This window comes from Poeciliopsis prolifica, unplaced genomic scaffold (assembly GCF_027474105.1).
Source record: "Poeciliopsis prolifica strain line A6 unplaced genomic scaffold, Auburn_PproV2 SCAFFOLD041, whole genome shotgun sequence".
Classification (NCBI taxonomy): Eukaryota; Metazoa; Chordata; class Actinopteri; order Cyprinodontiformes; family Poeciliidae; genus Poeciliopsis; species Poeciliopsis prolifica.
In genome coordinates this window covers 1,165,001-1,185,000 of record NW_026562416.1, presented here as the reverse complement: position 1 = coordinate 1,185,000, position 20,000 = coordinate 1,165,001, and the positions used below count along the sequence as shown (strand labels likewise).

Genomic DNA, 20,000 nt, shown 5'->3' with positions numbered 1-20,000 from the left:
TTGGGTCAGTTTCTCTCACTGCTTAAGGATCGTTATGTTGCGTTCATGTGCTCCCGGAAACTCGGAATTTCCAATGTCGACTTGAAGTTTAAAATGGAGTATTGTGGTCGCGCTGGATGACAGTTAGGGTAGTTTTGTCTAAGATAATTCTTAGACAATTTGAATCTCTACATTAAAACAGCTTTATACGTTTGATTAAAAAGAAACTACGTTTTTACACATGTTTGGATGATGTAATCATAAACTGTGCTTTTTAAATTTAATAGTCAGCGTGCAGCAACATTTGAACATTAACCTATCAAATCCAATTGTCAACTGTGCGAGTTGTTCTCGTTCTAACGGAGGACATTTGAATCGTGTATCTCTATTTCCCAGTAACACTGAACGCAGCATCAGCTGCTGCAGGACGAGCTTGGTGTATTTTGTCCTAAACAGGCGGCGGTAGTTCACACCGGGAACGTCAGGAGTAACGTGAGAAACGGCGATGTTGTTTTGGGAATAACCGAGGATTCCGTCACCAACCGAGCGCGGAGAAAACATCCAAGGTAACCAGACTGACGGAGCTAGCAGCTAGCACCTAACGGCTAACGGTTAGCATAAACCAGGAAGTGGGGAGGAGCGACTGAAGCTGTAAATAACAATAAAACCGATGATCTGTCGGAACCAGAACCTTCTTATTATCGGTCCGGTTCGGTGTTCAAGCAGCGCTGATGTTGAAATGAGGCTAATTTACATGTTTGTTTAAAAACGACCCACTTCCGGTCCACCTGCAGGTAAAACCTTCCCGCAACAGGTTCTGTTCAGCTCCTGCTCGGCTCGCATGTCCATCCAGACTTTGACTAGGTCACAGCAGCACCTTGACTTATTCCTTTGTTAGCCGTTTTGCTGCTGCCTCTGCTCTGAAACGAAATTTGGTTCCAGTTTTTTATTAAAGTAAACTTTTATATTTTCAATTATCTTACTTAATTTTTAAAAATATTTTATTATCTTGGGGATAATCTTTTTGTTTAATGTTTGATGCAAATTTTTATTTTTTTATTTTTCTGTAACATTTTTATTATTTCAGTTTGAATTAAAAAACAATTTAAATTTAAATTTGTTTTGGTTTTGGAATAATCTTGTTTTGTTTTGATGTAAATCTACATTTTTAATATTGTATTTTAATTTATTTTATACTTTGTGTCTTAATTTAGCTTAACTTATATTTTTATTAAATTTTTTAAAATGTAGTTTTACAGGAAAAAAATCATTTTAATTTTTGGAATAATTTTCCTTAATTTAAAATATTTTGGGAATAATATGCTTTAAAATAATTTTTTTATGTATTTTATTTTACATCATTTGTTTTGTTTATTTTTTGAATTTTAATGTACTTTATTTAAAAAAAAAACTATTTTTCTATTTTAAAATTTCAGAATGTCATGGGAATAATGGACCTCTGATGGCTGGAGATGCCCTTTGACCTTTCATAGATTGCTGATGTCTTTCCAGCTGGATACTCCGGAAACTTTCAAAGATCCTGGTTAATTATTCCCATGAATATGAAAATAAAAGCAACCAGAGTAAAATCCAAACTCAGACAGGAGAATGAAATCAGTCTCTGGTTCTGCATGAACCTGTAATTGAAGGTTAAGTGAGATAATTCAGATCGATATCTGACGGATGTATTTGTTTCTTGTTTGCAGTTTTTCCGTTGTCATGGACCCGACCTGCTGCGACTCTGTGGCTCCGCCCTCTCTGACCGTCCAGGTGTGTTTTCCTGGCGTCCGTGCTGCGGTTCTGGACAACCTGAACCGGCAGCGTGAGGAAGGCCGGCTCTGCGACCTTTCCATCCAGGTTCAAGGTCAGGTGTTCAGGGCCCATCGCTGCGTCCTCGCTGCATCCTCGCCTTACTTCCACGACCAGGTGGGTTCCTTCATGTTCACCGACTCTTCTCTCACCTGAGTGTGAAAAGACACCCAGGAGTTCACAGTTATTAAATTAAAATGAGTTACAGTTGATTAACAACTTTAGTTCAAGCTGTTTTTTATTGTTGTAGTTTGGCCTCCATCCACCAGAGGGAACCGCTGGTCATCCTTAAAGGAGCCAGTTGATACAAAAACAAAACTGGTGGCGCCATGCCAGTACAGGAAAGAAGAAACTAAACTTTGATGTGGGATTCAAAAAGTTTCTGCAAAAAAAATCATAAATTATGAGATTAATCTAAAAAATCTAATAAAAACATAAAAATTGTTTTCAAAAGTCAAAACTTTTTGACTCTTCAACTCAGACATTTCCAGGTTTACTTTTTCTAGAAAATTTCTGAGATTAACCTAAAAATTGAGACTTTTCAAACTCAGAAATGTTGTTTGTTGTATTAATTTTTAAAATACTTTAATTTCCAAACTTGTGAGTTTTTAGTGAACATTTCTTCCTCCTTTTCTACCTGCAATGGCCTTAATAAGCTGCTCTAAAGACAGAAACATCTAATGACTCTAACAGGACCTGCTGGTTGGTTTTGAGGTGAATTAATGCATTTAATGGAAACTGAATATATTAATATTTCTCTATTCTTGAGACATTTGGTGTTTCACTTTTTAATCTTTTTATCTTTTATCAGAAGTTCTGCTGTGTTTTATAAATATATCAAAGTGTAATAATGTTAGAGAAACACAATTCTTGTTTTATTTATTTAGTATTTAATACAGCAGACACAAAATACATTTTTTATTTATTACATTCTGAAAAATGTCCTTATTGATTGTTACTTGATCAGCTGTAGATGAATCGTTAATTGTTGAATTATCAGGGGAAACTTTCTGATCCTGGTGGTTTTTGGCTTAAATAGTTGTGTGTTTGTTATTTAAGACATAGTTAATAATACCGAAGCTGAAAAGGCAAACATAAAAACAAGACAGAAACTAAAATAAGTAAATAAAGATTAGCCTGAGCAGAAGTGGAGCCTGGTGGCCCGCCAGGCTCGCGCTGCAGTGGAGGAACCTGCCTGTTCTGTAACCAGGTGTTTTTCTCTCAGGTGTTACTGAAAGACGTGACGACCGTGTCGCTTCCCTCCGTTTTGGACCCGGTCGCCTTCCAGAGTGTCCTGAGTTCTGCCTACACCGGCCAGCTGATTATCATCCACGACGACATCGTCAACTACGTCACCGTGGCCAGCTTCCTCCAGATGTGGCACATCGTCGACAAATGCACCGAGATCCTGAAGCGGCCGCGTCCGGCGGCGGAGCCCTGCGCCGCGGCCGGGTCCGCGTCCCGCCAGCAGTCGCCCAGCAGCACCGAGTGTCTTTACGCCGAGCGAGAAGGCCGGCGCAGGGACAGGAAGCCGGACGCGCTGCCGCCGCTGGCGACGTGGCGCCGGCCGCAGCAGGAGGCGAGGTGGACCCGGCCGCGGCCGTCCTCCGAGCAGAACCCGGCCGACTCCCAGCTGGACGGACTCCCAAGTTACCCGGAGAGAGAGCCGCCCGGCTGCCAGGAGGAATGGATCTCGAGCCCGGCCACACCGGGCCAGAGCGGCCGATATCTGGGCGCGGCTCCGGCTGCCGAGGCGCCGAAGCAGAAGGTCCGGTTCCAGCAGCGCGGAGAGGAGACCCAGGAGAGGAGGAGGAACGCCACGAGAGAAACGGAGGCTGATGAAGGAGTCGGGGAGGAAGAGGAGGAGACGAAGGGCAGCTTCACACAGATTGGTAGGAACCAGAACAGGAAGCGGTGAATCCGGACCGCCATGATAGAAAAAACTAGAGGAATACATTCCTGCCAAAACACTCAAAAAATATCTAGAAAAAAACTGAAACATTTCTTTTTTTTTCAGTTGAAAATTAGTAAGAAAAACTCGTTAATTTCTCAGATTAAATGTTGCTCCTCCAGACTAGCCCGCAGCAATTAGCACGCAGCTGCTGAAAATGCTAAAGGCTTAATAGAGGAGCCATGTTGGGATGACTTCCTGGAGGCGGAGCTTCAGAGAGAGCAGGAGCTTCTTAAAGAGACAGAGGCCCAATTTCAAGGTGTTAAATTATGAAGTCAAATTTCTTTTAAGTTATATTTGATATGTGCAGCATTTTGATAACAACTGAAGGTAAATAGTTACTTCAATGGCAGCACATAATACCTTTAAAGGTCAAAGTTCAGCTCTGAGCGTCTTCTCGGTGCCATTTTGAGGCGTTTCTCTGTTCTTCCTGCAGATCTTCGGGTTCCTGGCGACGTGGAGGATGGCGGTCGTTCTGCTGGGAGGCAGACTCTGGATCCGATGAAGGACAGACTCCAGAGAGACGACTCGTCCCCCCGGGGCCCCGCCGGTGGGCCGGGCGCCCCGGGTCCGCCGGGTGGCTCCTGGCCCAACGAAGAGGAGGAAGATGATGGAGACGTAGAGTTGGAGTGCTTCGGCTCGTTCGATGAGATCGAGGACGGGACGGGACACGTCTCCCAGCGTCCTCTGCTGTCCCCAGACTTCAACATGGCGGACGGGAACTGGCCGTCGTCCTCCGCCGCGTTTCCTCCCCAGCCTCCCTCCCCACCGACGCCGTCCTCCTCGTCCTCGGCGTCCCGCGCCGGCGGCTACGCGGGGAAGGTCCACCTGTGCCACTGCGGGAAGGCGTACACGCTGAAGAGCATGCGGGACCGCCACGTGAAGATGCAGCACCTCAACCTGCGGCCGTTCGGCTGCCCCGTCTGCACCAAGTCCTTCAAAATGAAGCACCACCTGACCAAGCACCTGAAGACCCACGGCGGCCTGCGGCCCTACGAGTGCAGCCTGTGTGGGAAGAAGGTGGTGTGGAGAGACAGCTTCCTGCGCCACCAGGCGCGGTGCCAGAGGCTGGCCTCCGCAGGCGGCGGCGCCACCGCGACGGAAGACAGATATGGGTTGGGGTTTGATGACGGGGAAGTGTTTGCGGCGCCGGGACAGGTGAAGGTGGAGGACGCTGGGATGGGCGGACTGCTGGGCGGCGTTCCCGGGATCCTGGGAGCGCCGCCTCCGGATCTGGACCCTGTTGATCACGTCTTTAAGGAGGAAGCAGCCGAGCAATTCAGCGAGAGCTAAAAGTCCTGCAGGCGGCAGGAATCCTGAGCTCTGCTTTGGAAATTAACTTAATTTGCTTTTTGCACATAAGCTATTAATTTGAACTGAAATAAATGTATTAAAATGTTTTTCTGTCTGTTTTTGTATGTAAGACAGACGTCCAAACTGATGGAACAAGAACCAACTCCATATAGTAAAAATAATATATCTACATTCATATATATATTATGTATTATATAGTTGCACTTTTGACGAGCGGTGATGCGTTTCCTCTGGAAGCTGCGGTTTCTCCTGAGACCCGGGAGGCAGCGACGCCATTAAGTCAGAAAGCTGTTTATGAAAAATGGAGAGCAGACCCGATCGGAGCAGAGTCAGTTCTGCACGGCTTCATCAGCACGTTTTAGTCGGTTCATTTAAAATAAAAACCATTAACACACACACATGCAACCACCACTGATTTGTGGTTTTGAGCCTATTAATTTGCTGATGCAGAGAAAGTGTTGAGTTGTGAGTCGTGGCTGTGGTGAAGCCTCTCGTTCTCTGGGTTTCGCTGCAACATGTTGGAGTTTGATGGAATAATTGGATCTTTGTCAACCAAAAACGATCCACGAGTCTTTTCAACAAAACTTCATGTTTATTTTCAAATCAAAATGCTGTTGGAGTGCAAACCTCTGAAAATTAAGGAAGTAGTTAATCAAGTAATGCAACTAAAACTATAATTTATTTGTTAAACTTAGACTTGTACTTTATTGATCCCTTGGGAAGACTCCCTCAGGAAATTAAAGTTTTACTGTTTTCAGCAACCAAAGGGCTGAACAGTTAAGTTACAATTCTTACATATTTCCTAAGCATATTTTAAACTAGCTAAACAGCTAGCCACATGGATGGCTAACAAGCTAGACAGATAGCTAGCTTGATGGCTAGCTGGCTATCTTAAAGAGCAAACTGGTCAATAAGGTAATTTTCTGTTGAAGATTTTCTTTGTACCAATAAATTTGGTCCAAAAGTTACTTTTAATGTATTTAGATAGTCGACCAACAAACCAAATGCTAACATCTAACTAGCCGCCGTTCAACCACAAGGTCAGTTAGCCAAAGCGCTATCTAGACACCAAATCAACTAAATAACCAATATAGTCTTTATGATTGTAATTTATAAATGAAATTGTAATCACCATTTAGTTTGTATTTCTATCATTATTAGGACTTTGTGTTTCTTCCATTCATTTATTATATTAACATCAAAACACATTAGATTAATTCCACACATGCTGATGTTTTTACCCCTTTATTTTTGTTAATATCGATGATTTTCTGCTTATAGAGAATGAAAACATGACATTTAAGATTAGAACATCACATCAGACCAATAAAAATCATTTAATACAGAAATGTGGGTTTAACACATGAACCTAATCAGAACATGGGTGTTTAGGAGGTTGGTGTAATCCCATGAAAGGTCCTGATATGATCTATAATCCAGAAAACACCCTGAGTTCCTGTTTGTAATCTGGATTAGATTTCTCTGTTTTTATGCTTTAGTTTCCTGGTTTCTCTCTGCAGGTGTTGCTCTCTGCCTTTCCTCCATATGTCTTTGTGACATAATCTAATTAACGCTTTTCACATAATTTAAGGATAATTGATCAGCAGGGTGAAAAATTATTTATGCAACAAACAGGCTGGTTGGAGTGAAGCCACATTTACTGACCGTTTATTAAAGACGAGACTCAACGAGTTTCTGTTACGATGCACAGCTGATTCACATGAACATCAGGGAGGATAAAGAGATATTTACAGTGTTTCTGTTTCCTGTTAGAACAAACTTATGAAAACAAATGAGAAATTATTTAGCATAACACTTGAACCCAACATGCTGCCCTTCAGCTCTGATCTCCTCACTCCGTCTAAAAGCTCTGATTCACTTTCGGTTTAACCATCGGCTCAGACGACACACATCTGCATCGTCCTCTGAAAACCTCCATTAGGATGCACACATATCATGAGATTAAGAGTTAGTCACAGTGCAGTGAAAAGGGCCGTGTAACATTTAGCGTCTTACAGTACCTGAAACACGAAGCTCTGACCGGAACAGATATATTTGATATTTAAACTGGAGTTTGCAGAAATAAAGTTCTGATTAAAACTAAAACTCAGCGACAGCAACGACACGCCACTCAGGCAGGAAACACGACGAACAGCAGGACAGACATTCAAACATTCTTTAGAAGCCACTAAGTCAAACTTTACTTTTCTCCAGGTTTGACAAAAAGGCGCGTCTCAGTCTGGAGAAGCGTTGCGTTAGTCGGTTAACATTTGTTGAGGTTGTGGGTCTGACTCCTGCAGATCCGCCTCTCCCTCCTGGTGTTCTGGTCCCGTCGGCTCTGAGCGGTGGAGGTCGGCGGAGAGCTTAGAAGATGGTGCTCCAGCGTTTTGGGGGTGGACGGGACTTGGTTTCTCCCTGGAGACACAAACAGAGGAAGGTCAGAAAACTCTCCAGAAGGGCCGGATGTCAGAAGCTGTTTGAAAACAGATGAATGATGGATATTTGCATCTGCAGTCGGGGATGAGAAAGTCCAATATTTATCAACAAATGTTGCATTTGAGTCAGGTTGAGATCTGGACTTTGAGTAGGCCATTGACACGCCGCTGACGATTCAGTTTGGACCCAATTTTGGCCAATCAGTGGCTGCAGAACAAGCCCCGCCCCCTTTTCCATTTGTGCAGAAAGCACAACGCGTAACCAAACCAAAAACACAAACTCTGGGCTGCCTGCAAACCTCAGTCTGGGTTTGCTTGAAGTGAACTCTGAGGCGGTTCGAGTCCATATGTGAACGCCAAGCGGTCTAAAGCAGAAAACTGGACTCCAGTGCAGAGCATTCTGGGTAAATGCAACCTAAACAAACATACTAGCCTAGCGCTAGCAGGAGAAATGACTTGTGGTCTTTAGCCAAAGACTAAAGAGAAATCTGCTAAAATCTGAGGCCTCCATTTTAGTTTGCAGATGTTTTTGTTGTTTCCTGAACTGGTTCTTGGTGCTGATGATCTAAACATGAGTTCTTCCTATCCTGGAACCACGAAACCATCATTCCTCCACCACCGTGCTTCATGTTGATCCATGTTTGGTCCATCGTCTCCTCTCTGGGCCCGAGGACATCGTCCCAGAAGACCCATCTGTCCCCCAGATGCAGCGCTGCGAACCTCCAACCGGCGGCCATCTTGTTTCTAGAGTGAAGAGGCTTCGTCCTTCCAGCAGCCATGATGGATCAGGGTCATGACCTTTCAGCAGCTAACTGAGCCCCGTAGAGTTGATCTGTTTATCCTGTCTCTGAGCTTCATGCTGAGATGTTCATCTCTCTCTCTCTAAATAAAATACTATATTATATTTAAAAAATTTGAATAAATAATTTATTTTTATTTATTTATTTTAATTTTTTCAGTTAAAATTTTTTATCCTTGTCAATTTTTCATTTATTTTTCTTTTTATTTAAATGTTTTAAATTAAAAAAAAAGTTTTTCTTCAATAATTTTAAATTTTCAAAGACATTGTTTGAATAATCTTCCTGTCTGGGGAACGATGGATTCGGCTGGTGTGGGATGACCTTTGAACTCTCCCAGTTGCTGCTGGTTTTCCAGCCTGGAAGCTCCAGAGCAACAAACCGACACCAAACATCCGGACCACGCAGCCCAGCCCTGAGAGCAGGGGCACTTATTTTATTTTTTGCAAACATTAGTGTTTGGTTTGCTTCCAGTGGATCTTTGGAACGTCCTGACTGAACGGGGTGTACTTTCTTTTCCCTCGGCTGTGTGACGTGTGAATGCTGCAGCTCTGAAGCTTGTTAGGTGGTTATGATGATTTGAAAGCGGATGGATTGAGCTGCTGCTGGAGCTACTCACTGATCTCGGAGGAGAGCGTCACTGAAGCGTTTGCGTGGACACAGACAGGAAAACGGTTTGTGAAGTCCAAACTCAGGAGAAAACCAGAGACTTTAAAGGAGGCAAACATGCAGGCAGCTCACCAGGTTGAAGATCCTGGACAGCGTGCTCTGTTCTCTGCGTCTCCTGACCGGCGACTTCGTGCTCTCAGTTCGCGACGCAGAGGCCTGGAAAAACAGCCTGAGTGAGCCGCAAGCAAACCTGATTCAGTCATTTATTCCTGCACAAACTTTCCCCTGTGAGTTTTAATACAATTCCTTCTTCAATAGAAACACCATAGTTGAGAAATTGTATTTTCTGGACATTAGTGGAATATCTACAAAGTTCTGCACACATAAAGGAAAAGCAGCCAATGAGTCACATTGTTAACATCGCAGCACAAGCAGCTGCTGAAAACTAAAACATCAGCAGGTTTTCACTTTGCTCCTTCTCCACACCAAATACATGCGTCAAGCTGCACGTCTCACATGTTTCACGTTTTAAAGAAACAGTTTGTCTTTGACTGAGTTTCTTAAAACGAGATTCAAAACTTGTTCAGTTGAGTTTCTTGTTTTGAGTTTTAAATCTCATTTGAAGCTTTTTAATTTCAGACAAAAACTGATGAGTCTTATATCTTCTTAAAACAAGTTTTTCATTTAAAGGAGAATTTATTCCTAATGTCTGGCAGTTCAACGTGTCGGTCGATCTGCCAGTGGTGGAAGAAAAACGGCTCAGATGTTTGGCGCCTCTGCTGCAGCAACGTTTAAACTTTTACTGCAGCAGAATAACGTGAGTGGAAACCTTTGAGAAGAAAAACCAACATTTGTCAGGAGGGAAAGAAACGGGAAGACGGGACGAGACAAAGTCCACAGATTGCTGAGAAATTACCGTCAAATTGCTCTGAGAGATGAAACGACACAAAGGAGGGTTGGAGAGTTATTTCTGGCACAAAGGAGGTGGAGGTGTTACACAGAACAAGAAGACAAAGAGGAGGAGGCCGAGAAGTCCTCTGAGAGAAGGTGTTTACCGGGTCATAAATAGCCGAGCGGTTTCAAAGTCATCCAGAAGCAGCGAGTCGCTCTGGATGGAAGCAAACGAGGAGGAGAGAGGATTGTTCTCAAACTGAACAAAACCGACTGTTAAAGCGATCAGTGTGTGAGTGAAGGGGGCGTTTCTGAGTCATCGTCCCGCCGGCGCAGGGAATGAAAAGATGGCCGACGTGGGACTGAAAGCAGAAACGGGGACGCGGCGCAGAGGTTAGGAAGTTCTCCACAGACGGGTTTAATCAGGGTCACTGCACATGCTCAGTTCGACTGTGTCACGTACCAAACCCAAGACTTCTCTCCACTGGACATGAAAGAGAAACAGACAGTGAGGTCAGAAACAGAACCGGGTCAGAGCAGAACCTCCAACATGTCAACAGATCCAGCGGACTCTGACCAACAACTCATCACAAACCAAAACAGAGCAAAAGTTCTGTCTGATGTTTGGATCCTACAGTCACTCCAGTCCACTTTCTCAGAAAGTACGGTCCAGTTGGTGAGGTGTGAACACTAATCGACCTCTGACCTCTGACCTCTGGTCCTCCAGATCTCTGTCTGCATTCGGTTGAAGTGAATTCTGGTTCGGTTTGAATGTGAACAACAAGCGGACCAGAGAGCGCTCCAAAGGCAGGAAGTGGACTACAGCGCAGGGCATTCTGGGTAACCATAGCTAACATGCTAGCCTAGCGCTAGCATCAGAAATGGCTCCTGGTCTTCAGCCAAAGACTAAAGAGAAATCACTAAACTCTGACGCCTCCATCTTGTTTCATCTGGTGAAACAGGAAGTTGCTCTCAGCATCTTCAGAGGTATTAGTGTCGTTTCCTGCAGTGGTTGTTGGTGCAGCGCCCCCACAGGCCAGGAGGGGAACAGGCTGGTTTGGGTCAGAACAGCTGGAGGTGGAGCAGACGGTGGAGTTCTGGTTCTGAATCAAACCAGGTCGACCGGACTGTCAGGAGGAAAACCAGGATACTGTTTTTCCCGGTCATTTGCATTTATGGATGACAATAAATGTGAATTTTTGGACAATTACGTGACTTCAGGCTCAGGTAATAGTGTAGAAATAAGAAATACTGCCACCTGCAGGTGGGAGTGAGTATTGCTTTAACTTCAAGTTTTTGATCATTTTTGTAGAAAAATGCAGGGATGTGTTGATTTTGCATGAATTTCCATAAAAACCAGGAGGGACTGAGGAGAACTAAACCCAACAGCTGCCTGACTGCGTCTGTCATGGATTGTTTCTGCTGCCTCCGTTCTTCATTCAGATCTCAATCATGCACCTTAAACCACTTTGAGGCTCAAACTTCTCAGAAAACCTCAGCTTGCATCTCTGGATGTTCCTGCAGAGACCAAGCAGTTCCTGCTGCTGTTCCTGGTCTTTCAGGCTCCACCAGAGGAAATCTCACTGCTAAAAACAAAAAAACATTCGTGCTGCAACATGAATGTGATGTAAAAACTGGATCTGCTCTGCAACAAATCAACACAGTAAACTTTGGATCAAAAGGAGTTTAATTGAATTCCTGCTGATTTTACAAACAGGTGATTGTGCCTTAATGAGCTGATTCATTTTAATCTGCATTCTTTAAAGCTGCCACCAGATGGCAGTGAAGCCAGAACTGCTGAATGTTCTCAATAATGAAAAATCTTTCCTGGATTCAAACTCACATTATTTAAAGCATTAGCAAGCCTAACTTCATCCTGCAGCTGAATGTGGGGAAACAAAAAGTGAGACTCACCGTGGATTTAGGAGGAGGAGAGGAAACCTGCAGGGGAAACCAAGGCGACAACAACAACAACAGCGTGACTGACTGACCAGGCAGAGAAACACAACAACAAGCTCTGAGTGACGTTTCCTGCAGTTTCTCATGATTAGTAAGCAGGTGAAAGAATCAAGCAGCTTCACAGACAGTGCAGGATGTGAAGGAACTGCTGCTGTCCTGCAGGAAACAATGCAGGAAAATTCCAACAATGTGACCTGGAGTTGCTGTTAGGATGTTGGATGAAACCGTGATGTGGAAGCAGAGAAGTTAAATGAGGACAGTGTGATTTACAGCGAGACTCACGAGGCTCCTGAAGAAATGCACCACGGGGTTTTCATTGGTCCGACGGCGAGCCGAGGGCTGCTGGGGCGAGGCGGCCAGGTGACCCCGGAACGACCCCTGAGCAGGCGACACGGGAACGACAAAAACATTCAGTCTGGAGTTCAAAATGGAGCGTCCTCTCAGTCCGGTCAGGACGAGATAACTGTGTTAATTTAGTTTACAGAAGATAATTTAAAGAGAAACTCTTTAAATTTGGCTTAAAACTGGAAAATCATATTTAAAATGAGAAATAATGAATAAAAGCTTCACGTTTAAATTGATTCCACAACACTGGAGTTTTCAACCACATTTCAAATGATATTTTAATCAGTTCACAAATTCAACCTCACATTTTTATTAACTGCATAAATATTCAGATATGATTTTTAAAATCTTAAAATAAATATATGAGACAAAAAACACTAATTTAACTTGAAGTATGTCAATGATGCTGAACTAAATTCACAATATGTTGAAAATAAAACTCCTAAAATTTAAATTGCACCATAAAATTAGTTTTAGTAATTATCAAACAAGTTCTTTGATTTCCTGAAGTTCTCAGAAAATTCCCACAAATCCCAAGACTGGAAAGATTTCTGTGATAAAGTTTAGTGGATGGAAGAACTCCAGGGCGAGCAGCTTGTTATGAGGAGGCTGCACTGCAGGAGATGCTCACCTTGCTCCTCTTCTTCTTCTCTCCTCCAAACAATTTGCTTAGCTGATCCATCAGACCGGGACTCTTCTTCTTCTTTCCAAGCCCGAAGCTGCTCTGCCCCGAAGTGCTCGCTGTAGCCATTATATCTGCTGCAGAGGGTTCTGGTTCTGATCCGCTGCCCACGCTGCCAACACCCAGCTCTGCCGCTCCCCCAGGGTGTGTTCAGCCCGTCTGACGCGGCCGGGGCGGGCCGTCGCTCGGTGTCGTCGCCTCGACCCCGGAGCGCCGCGGGGCGGGTGAGGTCGGGGAGGGCGGAGACATCTGGCCCGGTTCTGGTTCTGGCTCCGGTCCAGACATTCTGTGTCAGTCGCTGCCGCCCTCCACACGGGTCCGGCCATTGTTCCTCACCCATCTGCCTCACCCCGGCCGCAGGACAACAAGGGTTATCTCTGAGGCTGAACTCAGGGCCGATGCACTGAGAGGCCATTGTTGGGCCGCCTTCACACGCCGCGCTAACGCGCCGCGGCTACAAGAGGCGGAGAGCGAAGACCAAGGCCTGGAAACCAAACGGGCCGAGACTGAAGACCCGCTGACCCCAACAAGTTACCAACCTCAGCTATAATTCACCAAATTATCATCTCACACTGGAAATGTTCCACCATGATACTGAATTTACCCATCATGCAACGCTCAGTGGAGGCTGCAGCTATGATCTCCTCATCCAGAAACATGATTGGTTCAATTTCTGCTGAGCTAATTAACTTTAGACAGGATTAGCTGCAGTTAGCGTAGCCACATGCCGCTGTTAAATACATATTACTGCTAGCTACATTCTTCAGTTAGCCACATGTTGCCTTTAGCAACAAGATGTGATTAGCTACATGCTGCTTTTAGCCATATGCTGCTTTTAGCCACATGTAGCAATTAGCCATATGCTGCTTTTAGCTACACGTAGCAGTTAGCCACATGCTCCTGATCGTAAATGTTTTCAGCTCCTTTAATTCACAGCTTAAATAAATTGGAACCAGGTTTCATTTTATCGTCTTTTTGTTTTTAATGATATTCTGTCATTATCAATTATTATTATGGCAAACAATTTTTACCTTCAAAGAAACTTTTTCTTCCTTACAGATTATGTAGCAGAATTTTAACTACATTTGTTTTGTTTTTAATTAAGACGGCGGCCATGTTGGATTTTGAGTTGATGGTTGGTGAAAACATTCAGTCATTTTGATTTGGAACAAAAAGTTTTTAATAATTTAAATTTTTTGTCCTTCACGTGAGAATGGAGCAGAAAAGCGTTGCGGAGCATCTGGTGTTTCTTCCCCACCGAATCGACGCGGCTTTGGAACATGAAGCTCCAGTCAGTTGGTCCATCAGCACAGAAAGTCCCGGTTCTGTTTGTTTGATCCAGTGATGCTGCAGCAACACAAAGCAGTTTCTGTTGTTCTTCAGGCCGAGTTGGAAACACCCAAGCAGCCGCAGAATATTAACATTTTTACACAAAAGGCTTTTTGTTTTGGCTGCTTTTAGAGAAGAAGAGTTTAAATCACCCTGACAAGGAAACATGTTTCTAGATGTTATCTCAGCTTTAACACAATTTCTGGAGATTAAGGAAAGACTTGACTTCATAAAAATTCAACCAAATTTGATTTGCAGCTGTCTATTTAATGAAAGATGTGGCATCAACATGCGTCCTGGTTGCTGCAGAGCGAAGCGTCTCCTGGTGAATCATCGGCTCCTCCAGCCTCTCAGAAACACATCCATGATTCCTAAAATGTTTAAACGACTCAAAATCCAAGAGCAAAACCTTCAGGGAAACATTAATGAAGCAACCAGGCTGCAGATTCAGCATCTCTCACTCTATTATAGCGAATAATGTGATTTAATCACAATGATAAATCAAACACATTATCAGTTGATTCTCCAACATCTGGAAACTTTTGACTGGATCACATTCAATCAGGAGAGGAATAATTATAATATTTACTATCAATGTGACTGAAATGTTTTAGTTTCCACTTTTCATCCTTATAGAAAATGTAGCAGCTTTTAATTAACGATCCAGGACTTCCTGTTTCTGTAGTTATGCCTTTTCAGCCACTTTAGCCAATTTTTCACATGCAGATATAAAAACCTCACCTGGTACAGATGATCCGAGGAAAACCCAGAAAATATGGCGGCTGTGTTTCAAGCTGGTCGAACAGGGAAATGTATTTCTGCATGAAATTATAATTATCATGAATAAATACTTTTGGTGTGAAATTATACATAACTGCACCATAAAAATTATATTTACTGGTATTTCTTGTTTTCCAAAATGGATACCATATTTGTCATGGAAAATTAATTTTTGCACTAAATTCAGCTGTTAGATGAATCTGCTTGGTGTCAAATCAGAGCCTGCAAGTTTTAATCAAAGAAATCATGGATGTTTTCTAAACCGCTAAGCTAACGCTGAGTGGCTCAGCTAACGCTAAGTCGCTCAGCTAACGCTAAGTTGCTCAGCTAACGCCAAGTCACTCAGCTAACGCTAAGTGGCTCAGCTAACGCTAAGTCGCTCAGCTAATGCTAAGTTGCTCAGCTAATGCTAAGTTGCTCAGCTAAGGCTAAGTGGCTCAGCTAACGCTAAGTGGCTCAGCTAACGCTAAGTGGCTCAGCTAACGCCAAGTCACTCAGCTAACGCTAAGCCGCTCAGCTAACGCTAAGTGGCTCAGCTAACGCTAAGTCGCTCAGCTAATGCTAAGTTGCTCAGCTAACGCTAAGTCGCTCAGCTAACGCTAAGTCGCTCAGCTAAGGCTAAGTCGCTCAGCTAACGCTAAGTGGCTCAGCTAACGCTAAGTCGCTCAGCTAATGCTAAGTTGCTCAGCTAAGGCTAAGTCGCTCAGCTAAGGCTAAGTTGCTCAGCTAAGGCTAAGTCGCTCAGCTAAGGCTAAGTCGCTCAGCTAAGGCTAAGTCGCTCAGCTAAGGCTAAGTAGCTCAACACTTAAAAGACTAAGTGGAAACTGGAGCTGAACTGCAAAACGTAGAAATACAGACGTTAATGCTGAACCTCTAAACACATTTCAGGAGGTCATTGCTAAACACCAAACAATTAGTGAAGCTAACACTATAGACTGCTAAATGCAAACAGTTGATTGATGCTAATGCTAAACACATGAACAAATTAGCAGAAGCTAACAGTTTCCTGTTGGGGTGAGGCTTGCTGAAAGTCCTCAGTTATGAGTTTCTACATTTTATTACTTTAAAGTCTCAACAATAAACAGATGATGTGACAAAAAGTTCGTCCAAGTCATGAAAATATGACATTTTATGGAATATTTGTCTGAAAAAGCTGAAGACCGTCGGCCATCTTGGAAATCTGTGATGTGCTGCAGCTTCAGGGATGTTGAGGATTTCAGTTGCTCATCGTTTTGTGAGGAAATCAAAAGTCCAATAAAAAGTAGAAAAACACAAAACTTGAACTCTTCCACTCAGGAATCCTGAACATGTGGAGCCAACATGGCGCCCAGTTTCCTATGGAGCCGCTGAAATGTGGACATGTTTGTCCTGCAGGACTCGACCCACGGGCCTGACAGAAGCATGCAGGGAGTGGGCCGGATCCCCTGCAGAGACCTGCGGTCCGGCGGAGCGGGGAACAATGGCAGCCATGTCACAGAGCTGTGGGACTCAAACACGGAGAGAGCCGTGAACCCTGGAAGGAATGCCGACGTGGAGCTGGACGCCCACTCAGAGGCCCGATGAGGAGGAGAGAGAAAGGTTCCCTCTGTTCCCTCTGTTCCCTCAGGTCCAGATCAGAGAGCCGGCTTGTTCTGCAGCTGCTACAGTTTGCATGACTCCTGCAACCTCTGCATGCAGCAACGTTAACGTTTAGTTCTTTTATTTCAGCTCAAATAAAAACACAAAAGGTATTTCGTCTGATTTCTAGTCAAAACGTCTGAACTGCACTTGAAATAATGAAAAAATATGAATTACACTGAGATTATTTCAATATTAAGGAAACAAGTTTCCATTTCTTACTGAAAAGTCATTTGTAAATTAGTTTTGTCTTGTTGGATCCATATTGACACTAGACTTGCTGATATTTCATGTTTTGCAGAATTAAAATCACTGATATGAAACTTAACAGCTGATAAATTTGATCCTCTTTTTTTGACTGTAAACTTTAAATATTTGACCCTGAAAATTAATTTAATATTTTATTTGTGCACCAGATGTCATGAAGTGCTTCAGATTAAAATAATAAAACAACATAAATGAAAGTTTTTATTCTGACAAAATCATTTTTTCCCTTTTTTAATAGAATTTTCCTGCAGGATCCAGAAATGAAAATAACCTGAAGGTAAATTTTATTTCCAATCATGAAAAGAGGAAAAAAAACAACAAATTGAGTTACTGCCTGATTTCCTCTTTAAGAAACAGAAAAACATTTTGGCGATAAAGTCGAGTCGCTTTCAGTTGGTTTTTCATCTTTAGGGTTTTAATCTTTGCAGCTTTAGGCTGGAAAACTGAAGGCTGGAACTGGTTGAAAGCAGCGACTGAAGCAGCAGCGACTGAAGCAGCAGCGACTGAAGCAGCAGCGACTGAAGCAGCGGCTGAAGCAGCAGTTTGTTCTGCAGCTCAACAATTTCACACTTTGCTGCACAACCAGAGGATCCAGAGCCTGATGTGAACAGAACCTACAGAACAAAGAAAACGGATTCCTAACAAAAACTGAATTCTAAACATCTTAACTGATCCTCATTACAATATGGAACAACAGCATCACTGTTTGTTTTCTCAGCAGCGACTGAAGCAGCAGATTTATTCTGTGGAGAAGAAAAAATGTGACTTTAGTTTCATGTGGTGAAAATATTCAAGTTTTTCTTGTGAATAGATTAACAGACGATGTTTTTACAGGAGGAGGAGACGAAGCTCAGATCTTTTATTCTTGTCTATTCGGCGCCACCTCAAGGCGAAAGTTTAAACACTTTGTGTCCAGGATATGTGGGATCTGCAAAGATGTTGGCTGCCCTTTTCTTGACCCTTGACCTGTACAAGTCCTGGATGGAGGGAAGATCAGCGCTCCCTCCATCCGTTTAGCTTGGAGCTAAAGATTTAATTAGCAAACTGAACTTAGTTTAGAAACTAAACATTGTATTTGCTAATCATTTAGTTTTCTTAAAAGCTAACAACTAGCAGTTTATAAACTAATGTTTTAGCTTTCTAACAAACTTTAGTTCGCAAGCTGCGTTTTTAACTTGGAGTGGAAAACATTTAGTTGGCTAATTAAATTAAATATCTTTCAAGATAAATATGGAGTTTGTAATATTTCAGCTGTTGGCTAAATATTTAGTTAGAAAGCTACATGGTATATTTAGCTTCTATACTAAACAATTACTTTGCAAGTTAATGTTTAGTTTTAATCACAAATGTAACTTTCTGTTTAAATAATTGCTAAGGTAAATATTTAGTTTGTGATCTTAATATTTAGCTCAGATCTAAATATTTAGTTTTTATATCATAATTATAATTTTTTAAATAAAATGGTGAAATATACATTTGAAAAATAAATCCTAATTTTTCCTCTTATGTTCTGCTAAATTACCCAGATTATTGTTTTCAGTTTGTGGGAACAGACACTCTGAGGCAAACCGCCACAGCGCCCCCCGCTGGCGGTGTTTAAAATACAACTGAAGCAGCCTGGAGTCCAACAGAGTGAAACACTTCCAGAGGCTGAACTCTGACCTCTGAGTCTCCTGATTGTTGGTAATGTGAACAAAATGTAAACACATGATTGAAACAATCATTTCTGAGATTTTTGTCGAGTCATTGATTTATAATTTCACACATTTTCCTCACTTTATTTTAATCTTTAAAACTCACTTACAGTAATTATTACAATAGTTACACTCTTCATAGACTTCTTACAGTCTGTACAATATTTTCTAAAGCAACAGCAGCAGCTACTGTAAATATTTTATAACAGACATTTATTCAACCGGCTGCAAAATGGCTATAAATGGCTGAAATTAACACCAGTTTAGAAAACAACAGAGTTTTTCCTCTTTCAGTGACAACAATTCAGCCAAAATGGCAGAAAACTGCAGAACTTTTCTGTCCATTTCACAGGAAAATATAGAAAAACCAGGAATCCAGACGTCAGTCTGGTCCGGCGCAGGTTCTGGTTCAGAAGTCCAGAGGGCGGATCATCATGGCGGTGCCGCGCAGGGAGTAGCTGGGTCCTCTGAAGTAATGCCACTTGATGCCGTTGAGCTTCCCGATGTGCTGCCCGCGGCTGAAGTACAACCCGTTGAGGTTGGACGGGCCGCAGGCATCGAACCACCAACCTGAGCCGCAGAAATTCACCTCATGGATATTGAACATAAATAAAACCATAAACTTCACAAGCATTTAGGTTTCTGGTTGTTCATGAACCACAGCTCCATGCTGAACTTGGGTTCCTATGGAACTACATTGGTGCCAATTTAGCTCCATAGATTTTCTTGGATTCTATCCAACCAGGGACTAATTCAGCATTTCTCTTTATTTTCAAATGGAAAATTAAGACTCTCAAAGCGGGAAAAGAAGAAAGACCAAACATCCGAGTTAAGATGTTTTTGCAGTTCTGCTGGTTATTGGTGGATGTGTTTGGACTCACCGCCTGTCAGCATCAGAGCGCACTTGCAGGAGCAGTTGTCGTTGTCCTGATCTTTGGTGCTGAAATCGGCTCCATGGATCACCAGGCTGCTCTGCTTCCCTGCCGTCCCACTGTGGCTTTTCAGGAACAGCCTGGAAACACCAAAAAGTCGCAACATGCAGCAAAACGAAGAAACAAAACAGACAAAGAAAAAAACATTTGGTGGTTTTTCCTCTATGTTGGTTTGTTTTTGGTGTAACTGTTTAAATGAGAGAGATTTATTCCCTGCAGGGTTTGGACAGCTGTTCTCTCTGGTTCTTGATGCAGAGGAGGTCCTCTGGTCAGCACCGGAGAGCAGAGAGAGGAAGTTCAAACCCTCGGAACAGGAAATAGGAAACAGGAAACAGGAAGTCTTTGACAGACAAACCAGATGAACTTCAAACCCAAAAATGGACCCAGACAGAATATTACAGGCATCGTCTGGTTCAGTAGAACATGGCTGCAGGTTCTCATCCCCATGTCGTTTCTCTACCCGACTTTCTAACCATACAGTAGATTTAGAGCAGCAGCAAAAGCAAAGGAGGCAGGTTAGCAGAGCTAGCTATCAGCTGATGATGTCGTCCAGGACGTCTCTGCTGCCCTGATTCTGAGATGTTAGCGAGTCACAACATGAGCCTGTCAA

General features: G+C 43.0%; 3 protein-coding genes across 10 annotated transcripts in view; 1 reads left to right on the top strand and 2 right to left on the bottom strand.

Moving 5' to 3' along the window:
• Positions 1-308: 308 nt before the first annotated feature.
• zbtb22a (zinc finger and BTB domain containing 22a) lies at positions 309-5,139 on the top strand. 2 transcript variants are annotated; one of them, XM_055054933.1, is made up of 4 exons: positions 309-545; positions 1,686-1,905; positions 3,014-3,680; positions 4,176-5,139. In XM_055054933.1, exons 2-4 carry the CDS (start codon positions 1,699-1,701, stop codon positions 5,030-5,032), a joined length of 1,731 nt encoding a protein of 576 aa, XP_054910908.1. In that variant the 5' UTR covers positions 309-545; positions 1,686-1,698; the 3' UTR covers positions 5,033-5,139. The 2 variants fall into 2 exon arrangements, with proteins under 2 accessions (XP_054910908.1, XP_054910909.1); XM_055054934.1 differs by lacking the exon at positions 309-545 and adding an exon at positions 555-773.
• Positions 5,140-6,282: 1,143 nt separating this feature from the next.
• Positions 6,283-12,924, bottom strand: mbpa (myelin basic protein a). Of its 6 annotated transcripts, XM_055054943.1 has the most exons (7): positions 12,721-12,924; positions 12,027-12,122; positions 11,700-11,726; positions 10,249-10,269; positions 9,027-9,110; positions 8,905-8,925; positions 6,283-7,468 (listed from the first exon to the last, which is right to left on the bottom strand). In XM_055054943.1, exons 1-6 carry the CDS (start codon positions 12,838-12,840, stop codon positions 8,923-8,925), a joined length of 351 nt encoding a protein of 116 aa, XP_054910918.1. In that variant the 5' UTR covers positions 12,841-12,924; the 3' UTR covers positions 6,283-7,468; positions 8,905-8,922. The 6 variants fall into 6 exon arrangements, with proteins under 6 accessions (XP_054910918.1, XP_054910920.1, XP_054910915.1 ...); XM_055054945.1 differs by lacking the exon at positions 10,249-10,269; XM_055054940.1 differs by lacking the exon at positions 8,905-8,925 and having other exon boundaries at positions 12,721-12,922.
• A 5,603-nt stretch (positions 12,925-18,527) lies between these two features.
• The window catches only part of angpt1 (angiopoietin 1), a 10,180-nt gene continuing 8,707 nt past the window's right edge, over positions 18,528-20,000 (bottom strand). For both annotated transcript variants that reach the window (XM_055054935.1, XM_055054937.1), the window contains exons 8-9: positions 19,340-19,470; positions 18,528-19,028 (exon numbers count right to left, since the gene is read on the bottom strand). In XM_055054935.1, coding sequence (XP_054910910.1) covers positions 18,868-19,028; positions 19,340-19,470 — 292 coding nt within the window. In that variant the 3' untranslated portion in view covers positions 18,528-18,867. The remainder of the gene's footprint in view (positions 19,029-19,339; positions 19,471-20,000) is intronic.

Excerpts from the sequence above, each read along its gene's own strand:
- zbtb22a (XM_055054933.1), top strand. The coding sequence starts at position 1,699 with ATGGACCCGACCTGCTGCGACTCTGTGGCTCCGCCCTCTCTGACCGTC. Across the intron at positions 1,906-3,013 it reads CGCCTTACTTCCACGACCAG|GTGTTACTGAAAGACGTGAC; the intron begins GTGGGTTCCTTC and ends TTTTTCTCTCAG. Across the intron at positions 3,681-4,175 it reads GGGCAGCTTCACACAGATTG|ATCTTCGGGTTCCTGGCGAC; the intron begins GTAGGAACCAGA and ends TTCTTCCTGCAG.
- mbpa (XM_055054940.1), bottom strand. The coding sequence starts at position 12,840 with ATGGCTACAGCGAGCACTTCGGGGCAGAGCAGCTTCGGGCTTGGAAAG. Across the intron at positions 11,727-12,026 it reads TGCATTTCTTCAGGAGCCTC|GTTTCCTCTCCTCCTCCTAA; the intron begins GTGAGTCTCGCT and ends TTTCCCCTGCAG. Across the intron at positions 7,469-9,026 it reads TGTCCAGGATCTTCAACCTG|GGAGAAACCAAGTCCCGTCC; the intron begins GTGAGCTGCCTG and ends TTGTGTCTCCAG.